Consider the following 12020-nt stretch of genomic DNA (forward strand, 5'->3'; position numbering starts at 1 on the left):
TGATTCTCTTGGTTGACTAGTGTGCAGTCTTATTATCTGCAAATAATGATAACTTTAGTGTTGCTTTCCAGTGCTAATATCTTATTTTTCCTCTGTTTTGTCTTGGTTAGTAAGCAATGGGTATTTTAATAGACCTTTTCATAGCCCAAAGGCAAAATAGTCTTGATTTTTTTTTTTTTTTTTTACATCCTTCAAATAAATGTAATAGAGAAAACCGTGGGAAAATAAGGCATGTCTATATCATGAATAGGGCAGCATTCACTTTATATAATGGATTATTTATGTTTTTAGTGCCCATTTCTTCCTACTTTTTCTATCATCTGGACTTTGAAATCTCCATTTGTATTGGTCTCAAAAATGTTTGAATGAATGAAGGAAGATATCATAAGATGAGCAAATTTATATTAATATAGTAGATTGACTGGATGCTTACCTTATACTAAACACAAACATGAACAGAGTAGAATATTCTTAGGTTTACAGTCCAGAAAGAGACTGAATAAAATATAATTGAATGTGATATATTTAGTTGTAGACCATATGAAAGATACAGAAAGAGCATGGAAATGAAAATAATTAATTCTCTTGGAAAATCAAAGGAGGAATCCTAGGGGATATGATATCTGAGACAGTTTTAGAGGGATAAATAGGAGTCACTGGACAGATAAGGGGACTAAGACGGTATTCCGGGCAGACACGACAGAAATCGTGGAGGTCTGAACCAGCTTAAGCTATGTATTTATAAGCCGTTCTTATAGTTGTAGTATAAACTGTGAGAAGAAGTAGCAGGAGAGAACAATAGAAATCTGCATATGAAAAAGCATTTATATTAGGAATTCTTAATAGAAGTGGGCTGCCAGGCTGAAGAAGGACACATAGATTAATCTAGAAAGGGCATTTTATAAACTACGCTTTTCATCTCTGGCCCCTCCCCTGGGATGCTAACACTAAAGCGAGCATGCCTTACCCTTCAGGTGTGTTTGGGTATAGGAGTTTGAGAACTACTAATGTAGGCAATATAAAGCCATAAGGAGGGTATGACATCAGATTTGCATTTTAGAACCTTCCCTTTGATAAGAATTTGAAGGATCCTTGGGGGCTGGGGAGAGGACAGGCTGGGCTAGGGAGAACCTTTAAAAAGTTACTGCTATCAGTAATGAAGCAAGATAATGTAAATCCGGCTACCAAGTGGCAGTGAAGAAAATTCAGGGAATATACAGGAAATGGAACTGACAGCCTAGCAAGTGATTTGGTATGTAAGGTGCTAGAGAGGACAGAAAGGAGATAGTCTTTCTCCATTGTTCTTGGCATTTTGACACAAAGAATTATTTTGAAAGGAAGTTAATGATATTTACTAATGTAGTATGAACTTCCCACGTTAGCTGGTGATTTTTATCATCTTTGTTCTCTATGACCATAACTATTTGACAATCGCTGAGAACACAAGAATAATAATTACTTGAGTAGCTACCGTTGTCACTCTGAAACATGAAAACATCACAATTTGCTATGTCTAAGAATTCCAATACTATTAATGACATGATTATTCTCTAATAAGCATGAATAGTGTTCGATATGTATTAATGCACTTTAATTTTTGTTCCCCTGCTCTTTAGAATTCACTCGGAGGGCAGCCTTATGGATGGCCCCGAAGCAAGCCTGATGGAACAGAACAGAACCAACCATGTTGAGGGCAACAGACTAAGTCCCTTCCTGACACCATCTCCTTCTCCCATTTGCCAGACAGAACCTCTGGCTATAAAGCTCCAGAATGGATGCCCTTTAACAGAGAGACCTTACCCAGAAGTAAATGGAGACACCAAGTGGCAGTCTTTCAAAAGTTACTATGGAATACCCCATATGAAGGGACGCCAGGATAGCCGTGTGAGTCCGGACTTTATACAAGAAGGCAGGGGGTATTCCAAGTACTTGCAAAATGGAGGAATAAAACGCACAGTTAGTGAACCTTCTCTCTCTGGGCTCCATCAGAACAAGAAATTGAAACAAGACCAAAAAGCTAATGGAGAAAGAAAGAGCTTCGGGGAAAGCCAAGAAAGAAATCAAGGCAAAGGCAGCAGTCAACCAAATGTCTCCAATACGAATGACAAGAGAGAATCTGTGAGCTCTGTGGCCCCAGAAAACGCAGTTAAAGATTTCACCAGTTTTACAACACATAACTCAAGTGGGTCTGAAAATCCAGAGCATCAGATTCTAAATGAGCAGGAGGGGAAAAATGCTAACTACCATGACAAGAACATTGTATTACTTCTTAAAAACAAGTCAGTGCTAATGCCTAATGGTGCTACAGTTTCTGCCTCTTCCATGGAGAACACACACGGTGAACTCCTGGAAAAGACACTGTCTCAATATTATCCAGGTTGTGTTTCCATTGCGGTGCAGAAAACCACATCTCACATACATGCCATTAACAGTCAGGCTACTAATGAGTTGTCCTGTGAGATCACTCACCCGTTGCATACCTCAGGGCAGATCAATTTGCCACAGACCTTGAACTCGGAGCTGCCTCCAGAGCCAGCTGCAGCGGTGGCTGAGGCCTGTGATGCTGATAATGTCAGTAAGCCAGCTGCAATGCTAGGTACCTGTTCCTTTCAGAAACCAGAACAACAAAACTCAGTTTTTGAGATATGCCCATCTCCTGCAGAAAACAGTCACATCCAAGGAACTGCAAAGCTAGTATCTGGTAAAGAATCCTGTTCAGGTTCCAGCAGCAATTTGCAGGCTCCCGGTGGCAGCTCTGAACGGTATTTCAAGCAAAATGAGACGAATGGTGCTTACTTCAAGCAAACCTCAGTGTTCGCTAAGGATTCCTTTTCTGCCGCTCTCACACCACCACCATCACAATTGCTTCTTCCTCCCCCTCCTCCTCTTCTAGAGGTTCTTCAGCTTCCTTCAGAAGGAAAAAGCACTCTGAATGATGGCGTATTGGAAGAACGCCATCACTATCCCAACCAAAGTAATGCAGCTCTTTTAAGGGAAGTGAAAACAGAGGGTCAGCCTGAGGCACCACCATCCCAGAGTCCTAATCCATCTACACATGTACCCAAGCCCTCTCTGACACTTCCAGAAAGGCTTCAGAATAACTGTGTTAATAAGGAGGACATACGGATTCCAGGAACAATAACTGTTCCCTTGTGTTCTGAGAAAACGAGGCACTTATCAGAACATCTGAAGCATAACCCACCAACTCTCAGTCACAGTGGAGTACCACAGGACCTCTGCCAGCAGTGGATGGGACACAAAGAACAAGAGATTCGGAAGGGTCAAGACAAGGAACAAACACAAGACCTTGTGCTCCCAACACAACCCTACCTAAAACCAGGATGGATTGAATTGAAGGCCCCTCACTTTCATCAAGCGGAATCCCATCTAAAATATAATAAAGCATCACTGCGGTCAATTCTTCAGTATCAGTCCAACTCCTCCAATCAGGTGACCTCCAAACAATACACTGGAAGTTCCAACCTGCCTGGGGGGCTCCCAGGGCAAGCTCACATCCAGAAAATGATGCAACCAGAGCAGAGGCCACAAAGGTACCAGGTTGAGATGAATCAAGGGCAGTCTCAAGGTACGGTGGACCAGCAACTCCAGTTCCAGAAACCCTCACTCCAGGTGCACTTCTCCAAGACGGACCCCTCACCCGAAACTCACATGCAGTCACTGTGCACCCCTAGATTTCACTTTCAACACAGACCAGATTCCCAAACCGAGAAACTCATGCCCTCATCATTAAAGCAGCACTTGAATCAACAGGCTTCAGAGACGGAGCCGTTCTCAAATTCACACCTTTTGCAACATAAACCTCATAAGCAGGCAGCACAAATACAAACATCCCAGAATTCACATCTCCCGCAAAACCAGCAGCAGCAAAAATTACACATGAAGAATAAAGAACAAATGCCTCATACTTTTTCTCATCCCCAAGGCAACAATGATCAGCAAAGAGAAGGATCATTCTTTAGTCAGATTAAAGTGGAAGAAAACTTTCATGGTGAGAATCAGTACTCAAAATCAAGTGAGTTTCAGGCTCATAATACCCAAATGGGGTTGGAGCACATACAAAGCATGAATGGTAGAAATTCTCCCTATAGTCACATCTTGAAATCAAATGCAGGCAAAGTACAGATTTCTTGTTCAAACAATACTCACATAGTTTCAGAGAATACAGAACAGACTGTAAATTCTGAACTTTTTGCAGGAAATAGGACCCCAAACTTGCATCACATGCAATTTTTTCCAAATAATGTGACCCCAAAGCAAGATGCTCTTCACAGGTGCTTTCAAGAACAGGAACAGAAGCCTCAACAAACTTCAGTTCTACAGGGATACAAGAGTAAAAACCAGGATATGTCTGGTCAACAAGCACAACTCGCTCAGCAAAGGTACCTGATGCACAACCGAGGGAATGCTTTCCCTGTGCCTCACCAAGGAGGAAGTCACACTCAGACCCCTCCCCAGAAGGATATTCAAAAGCATGCTGCTCTAAGGTGGCACCTCTTACAGAGGCAAGAACAGCAGCAAAATCAACAATCCCATACCGAGCCCTGCCATAACCAGGCACACAGGCCAATTAAGGTTGAACCTGGATCCAAACCCCACGCCTGTATACACCCCAAGTCAGCGCAGCCAGAAAACAAAACATGGAAAAAGATAAGCAAGCAAGAGATTCCACCTCCGAGCTGCGATAATGTGCAGCAAAGCAGCATTCTTGAGGCCATGGAGCAACATCTGAAGCAGTTTCAGGTCAAATCGTTATTTGACCATAAGGCTCTTACTCTCAAATCACAGAAGCAAGTAAAAGTTGAAATGTCAGGGCCAGTCACGATTTTAACTAGACAAACCACCGCTGCAGAACTGGATAACCACACCCCAGCTTTAGAGCAGCAGGCAACTCTTTCTTCAGAAAAGACACCAACCAAAAGAACAGCTGGTTCTGTTCTCAATAATTTTTTAGAGTCACCTTCCAAATTACTAGATACTCCTATAAAAAATTTATTGGATACACCTGTCAAGACTCAATATGATTTCCCATCATGCAGATGTGTAGGTAAGTGCCAAAAATGTCCTGAGACACATGGTGTTTATCCAGAATTAGCAAATTTATCTTTAGATATGGGATTTTTTTTAAGTCTGGCAGCAATTCGTAAAGGCTCATAAAAATCTGAAGCTTACATTTCTTGAAATTACAAATGCTTGTGCTGTGCAAGAGAGAACTTCACTTACATTCAGTTTTTCCAAAATATTAAAACAATCGTGCATGCTCATTTTTTTCCTTGTGTTCAAGCCTCTTAAAATATAAAGGTATCTGTTTTATATGAATCAATCTTTAACTCTTTGTATATCATCTTCTGGAGAGACAGCCAGGCAGTAAAAACATATTAAGATGAGAGAAATAACTGCCATATGCAAACTAATGTAAAAGCTTTTAATATTTTTCAATTAAGGGTTGAATCTATTTGTAGTTTTACAAGGTTAATTTCTAGATAAGGGAGAAATTATCTTCAGTCTTGGTGAGTTGGGAGAAATTGTAGTGCTGAAATTCTGAATATTTATGAAGTTGCCCTTTCTTCATTTATCCACTTGAAATATTGTGATTTATATTCATTTTGATTCTACTTTCTCTTTATAAAGTTTTATCTTTTGATAAAAATATGTAATTTTTTTGAAACAAACACCTTTTTGTTAAAATTCAAGATACGTGACAGGTCTGTTAGAATAGGGAAACATTTTGCTTATGAATGCAGATTTTATGCATATATACACAGAGATCTTAATTATAGCTACTCGGCTTGGATACAGTAGAAGACAGTTCAAAAAACAAATGTTAAAACTAAAGTGGCTAATGGCCCGCCCACCACGTGTTATTCCTCTTACAACGGGCCACCCCTCGTTTTATAGATGAATGGAGGAAGGATGCCTCCTGGCCCTTTGTTTGTGGTATTAGGTTGCTTCACTGGGCTAGAGTGCTTCACGTCATAGATAATATTAGGTAAGTTATCATCACCTTCACTCCCTTTTCATCACCCTAACCCTTCCCCCCAACTTTTCATCTTTGATAGTTTGCAGGAGCCTCTTCCTTTTATCTGACCCTTTCTCCAGTATATTTTCTCTTCATACATTGTTCTAAAGTACATACAACTATGGGTCTGGATTCAATGTTTTATTTTCAAAATAGAGCAATTAAATATTGTGGGGAGACAAGAGGAGAAAAAGGTATCTTGACAATAAACTGATCAATCTCCAGAGGGGCTGGTTAAGAAAGGATATTTTATTTTTAATCTTCTAACACTCAGGTAGCAGATAGGATTCTAGTTAGTTGTAACAAAATTATTTTAGTTTAAAAAATTGGATTGCAGTCGATATTACATATAATATATTATAATTCCCACACTGTTTGCTTTGTTTCATTCCACATGTTTCGTATAAAATAATTTCTGATCCCATATGTGAAGTATAATTTAATATATTTTTATCCAACAGCCAACATGTACATATACTTAATTATTTTGCACATTTTCTAATAGATTATTCCATCAATTTACTCATTCGAAAGGAAAAAATGTGTAAAGTCACATTTAGGGCCCTTAATGTGCAGTTGGGGGATAAGTTTTGTGGATGTAGCCTTTATATTTAGTAAAATTGAGGTCTAAAATAATAATCTTCTATTATCTCAACAGAGCAAATTATTGAAAAAGATGAAGGTCCTTTTTATACCCATCTAGGAGCAGGTCCTAATGTGGCAGCTATTAGAGAAATCATGGAAGAAAGGTAATTAACGCAAAGGCACAGGGCAGATTAACGTTTATCCTTTTGTATATGTCAGAATTTTTCCAGCTTTCACATACAAAGCAGTAAACCATTGTAAATTGAGTAATTATTAGTAGGCTTAGCTATTCCAGGGTTGCCAACACAACACGCTGTGCTGTTCACCAGAGAGCCACAATATTTGACAGGACTAATAGTCTGCGAGCTGACACAGGCTGCCCACTTTGACATGGATGCCGGAAAACCTAGGCATGAGCAAGACCCAGCCAGCCTGCCTGCCAGGCACAAGGGTGCTGGCACAAGCTGCAGAGAGAGGCCCACTCTGGCTCTCCCACTGGTGATAAAGTGTCACAGAGAATGAGGGGGGAAGTGTGGTATAAGAGAGGAACCATTGAGTTCAATTCACCTGGAGCTGTAAAGATGTAGTTATCTCTAAGGATTTGTCCCTTGGTGTGAGCAAAGGGCAAGTGTGATAGACTGAGTAGAAATAGCCATTCTATTCATAGCTGCATTTTCTTTTTTACTCAGTCACAGGTGTGCAAGTATTTATTTGAATCTACACAGTTACTCTTGCATGGAGAAGACTCTTTAAGAGTGAGATAATCAATGCAGAGAGACTTTCATATAGGTATCCACAGCTCTTGGGCTGTTACTATGCTAGGGTGTCTTTAAGAGGTAGGAGACATTCTGGGCAGCAAGGACATATTACACATCATTCTCACCCCATTTCCAAATTATTTCTAAGTTAGCATGTAGAAATACACTAAATAATCATTTAGTGGGTACTACCTTGGACATAAGGGAAAATATAGTCTATTTCTAGAATTATCCTATATTTTCAAAATTGCTGGATACTAGTTATTTGCCAACTTCCTTTTTAAAAAATACAAGAGATTCTTTGAGAAATAGTTTTAACTAAAATCTATTATGATTCTTTTAAGTTTTAAAGTAGCTAAATTTAGTAAAAAACAAAACCAAATAGTACCTATCTTAGAAGACTGAATTTATTAGCAAACTTAAAAAAAAAAGAACTCATGCTTTGTGATATTATGTGTAAAATTAAGCTTTCCCATTATTTTCACCCAACATATAATTTCAAAATAGTTCATTACAATTACCAGTATATTTTGATACTGAAGAAAAACTAAGCTTAAAGTCTGTTATCCATTTTGCTTCACTTAGACCTGTTTTTTGTCTTTTTTTTTTTTAATAAACCATTTATTTCTCAGGATGTGGTAATAGAATAAGATTATGCTCAGATGTTCAATATTTTGGATGCCTCTTAGATCCATTTGCTAATTTTATGTGTGTGTGTGTTTCTGTGGATCTCTTTAAGGTTTGGACAGAAGGGTAAAGCTATTAGGATTGAAAGAGTCATCTATACTGGTAAAGAAGGCAAAAGTTCTCAGGGATGTCCTATTGCCAAATGGGTAAGTGTGACTTGATGAGGCTTTTGGTCTTCAGTCTTGGAATTTTGATTCATGAATCTAACCCTGAGAATTGAGTTTACCCAGATCAAAGAGTCATCTGTGACAGTTAAAAGGAATAGTGCCTATATTTATTTTATCATGTGTTATATTTTAAAAGGCAGAATAGTTCTATAATTATGTATTAACCATGTTTAATTGAAAGGAGGAGGTTCATTCACATACCTGCTACAAGTATAATTCTTCCTTTAAATACATAGCTTCAGAAATTAATCTTTATATTGTCATTTATGAAAACCTTGAACTTTATGGAAAAGGCTTCCCTCTAGCTCTGACTTTAATGCAGGGGATATTGCTCCCACTCTCCTGGGCATACAGTAGTCTGCAAAACATTGAGCAGTTCTGACCTCAGGGTAAACCCTCACTTTGTACATGGGCAGCAAAAGGCAAGCTGCAGGCAGGGGGGGTGACTGTTGCCCTAACTGTGTCCCAGACATGAGAAAATATGCATACATAAATCAATGCTGACATTTGCTGCAAGTGACCCTTGTTTTGTTTGGTTGGGGTGGGGGGTGTTGGGGTGGAATGGTGACCCGCACAGGTGGTGCGCAGAAGCTGCAGTGAGGAGAAGCTACTGTGCTTGGTGCGGGAGCGAGCTGGCCACACTTGTGAGGCTGCAGTGATTGTCATTCTCATCCTGGTGTGGGAAGGAATCCCACTGTCTCTGGCCGACAAACTCTACTCGGAGCTCACCGAGACGCTGAGGAAATATGGCACGCTCACCAACCGTCGGTGTGCCCTCAATGAAGAGTAAGTGAAGCCAGGGCCTCTCCTTTCTTTCCTCTGATAGGAAAGCCTGATCTTTGGTTGGAGGGAAGAGAGTTGAACCTGCATTTTTACATTTATAAAATAGGGGTCAAAGTGCTTCTTCACAGTCATGCAATAGGCGGTTGTTGTTTGCTAACATGGACAGCTTTTGGTGGTTTCATTAATATTTTGTACCTTCAGACAACATAGCCATTAGTTAGGACCCACTAGCCTGAACATCTGTTAACCACACGAATCCCATCAGACATAACCTTGAAAATACTTGTGTGTCCATGTGCTACAAATGACAATTCTTTTGTGTGCCTGGCCATCACATCAGCAAGTATTGACACCCCTTCTAAGTGGCAGTATTTGAAACAGAACGTAAATTTGGTGAGAAACTTTAGGATTCCCAGGTCAAGAACCTTAATTGTATATGTGGCAAACAAAATAGGAGGCCTGTAGAAGTTATAGAGACACACATTGACTTTGACTTCCATTTAATTTAGTTCATTATTTCCACAGTTGAAATCAAAAGTGCTTCCGTTTATATTACAACTAAATAATTGAGAATTTAGTGGCTATGGATATGCATTTTTACAGGAATATAAATATTCGGAATAGAAGAGCAGGGTTTTGCAGTTAAATATATTTAGTGCATCCAACTATTAGTATGCTTCTGTTTGTTGTTTGTTGTTAACTTCCCCATTTTTTCTTAGTCCCCTGCTATGCTATTCCTGTATACATAATGTTCAAAGATTATAGGATAATTCACCATGCTATACTGAAATCCTGCAGTAGTTATCTTACAATTGTTCCTGAAATAACTTTAATTTTGCACTTCTTTCTTTAGTCTTCTTTCCTCTGTATCCACCAAACTGCAGAATAGTTTACTAAGCTTATAGAAATACTCTGCTGCTCTCTGCAACAACCCATTGCTAACCAAATTTGTTCTTCTGCTCTTACTCTCACTGGTATCGTTTTACTATATCTTAAAATAGGTTCTCTCTCTGGGTCATGAAGGAGTGCAAATCAAATATAAATAATCTGTTTAGTAAAGTTCTTTTTTCTACATGGAATTGTTACTTGGCTTTTTATGGTAGTTATAATGCAAAAATGCCATGGTGTGTACCTCACTGCCATAAATTCATGTTATGAATGATAAGGTGGTATGTAGAAGTTGCTGATTCATAACACAACTCAGGCTTACAATGGACTGCTTTAGGTGTAAAGTACTCTTCAGTTTACCCTAACTTTCCTTGTTTCTTATTTAAAAATGCACTTAGTGCCTCAACACACACACACACACACACACACACACACACACACACAAATGAAAGTCAAGGCACCTTGAGTTCATTAAACTTCCTGAAGCACTGAGGAACTAGTGAAAAATGACAGTTTTATTTAAATTTCTTTAAGTTTTATGCAAACTATATTTCATATTCTTTGTAATTGATTTAATTTTCATGAGTATTATACATCTCTGGTATTTCTCCTCTTAAGGTTTTTCTTTTATTCCTATAAAAGTCATTGCCTGAAATGGATCTGACATATAGAAGGAAATTCTGTGTAAGAACAATAATTGAGCCAGGATCTAAAAAGAAGTATAATTAAAAGATGTACCTTGACCTTTAACATGTCTCACTATTTAATCTGTAAACTTTTGCTTATCTTTGTCTAGAATTTCAAGGTGAAGATGGGTAATTATTTAGATGAAATTTTAACTGTGGGCTATTCTCCAAATAGCAATTCTTCAAAAAATGTACTTGAGAAACATGAATAAAATAGACTCTTAACCAGTGGCAACAGACTTCACTTGATATACTTTTGAAGTTTCTTGTACCCCATAAAATAAATTTTATTTCTGACAGAAGTTAGAATTCTGACTTTTTGCCAAGAAAATAAGATGATATCAAATTAGAGCTGCTGACTCAGTTTAATGTTCAAGGTTGTGTTAGAATCATTGCTGAGTTCTTAAAATCCCACTGCCCACATGCACCGTAACCACCCTCTGTGAGTCCAGGAAAGAACCCTGAGAGCAGCTTTTAGGGGGACAGTCAAGAATAGATTTATACATTTCCTCTGAGCCAAACCAGCTGTTTCTCCTTTAAAGATTTCCCTTTGAGATTTCCATTTTATGACTAAGCCTAACCAATAACTTTTTGGCAAGTAAATGTTGTGGGTCTGTATCTGTCATTATAAGAAAGGCAAAGCCAGAAATGCTTTCTGCCATAGTGGGTGATGTTAAACCATTAAAGAAGTTTTATTTTATAGAAGTTTTCAAATGTACATTAAATGGAGATATGTAGTATAACAATCCCTATGGGCCCATCATGTAGCTTAAATATTTATTATCATTTTATCAATACCATTTTATATATTTCCCCCACCCCCACTAGTGTTTTAAAGCAAAACATAGATACTAATTCATCTCCCTTATGTACATTGCAGTATGTATATCTAACAGATGACTTTTTTTACAAAGATTACGGTGTCTTTATCATTCACGATAAAATTGATTATAATTTGTAAATATCATTTAATGTTCAGACAACGTCTGCACCTTGCATTTGATTGATGTTTTTGAGTAGAGTGCTCCCAGTTCATGTCTATTATCTAGCATACTTGTTAATAGAATTTCTTGCATTCTCAGAAGTGTCCCATTCTGGAAAAAAAGTTATATAATTCACAGACCCCTTTTTATTTAAAATAGCCTCCCTCTCTTTTTAATGAATTTATTTGTTAGAGAAACTGTATGATTTGCTCTATAAAATTTCCCATGTTCTGATTGGCTAATTGCACACTTGTTTCATTTAACTGGTTACTCTGTCCCGTTTCTTCTGTACACTGGTAGTTAGAGACTTAAATAAGTTATATGCAGAAATGCTTCATAACTGGTGATGAATCAGTCTTAGTTCTTATCTATTAGGAGGGATGTACCTCTATTTTTAATTCCTTTATAGTGATATTAAGAGTGTTCAGTTAGTTCAGGAGTTGTCA

The 12020-nt window shown here is 38.2% G+C and overlaps 1 protein-coding gene across 1 annotated transcript in view; it reads left to right on the forward strand.

Annotated features, from left to right (window-relative positions):
- Nucleotides 1-12020, forward strand: part of TET2 (tet methylcytosine dioxygenase 2) — an 87505-nt gene that overhangs the window by 38914 nt on the left and 36571 nt on the right. The window contains exons 2-5 of the mRNA XM_090266367.1: nucleotides 1617-5065; nucleotides 6696-6786; nucleotides 8120-8213; nucleotides 8812-9020. Coding sequence (XP_090122493.1) covers nucleotides 1639-5065; nucleotides 6696-6786; nucleotides 8120-8213; nucleotides 8812-9020 — 3821 coding nt within the window. The 5' untranslated portion in view covers nucleotides 1617-1638. The remainder of the gene's footprint in view (nucleotides 1-1616; nucleotides 5066-6695; nucleotides 6787-8119; nucleotides 8214-8811; nucleotides 9021-12020) is intronic.

This window comes from Furipterus horrens, unplaced genomic scaffold, assembly GCF_987537825.1.
Source record: "Furipterus horrens unplaced genomic scaffold, mFurHor1.1.pri manual_scaffold_2, whole genome shotgun sequence".
Lineage (NCBI taxonomy): Eukaryota > Metazoa > Chordata > Mammalia > Chiroptera > Furipteridae > Furipterus > Furipterus horrens.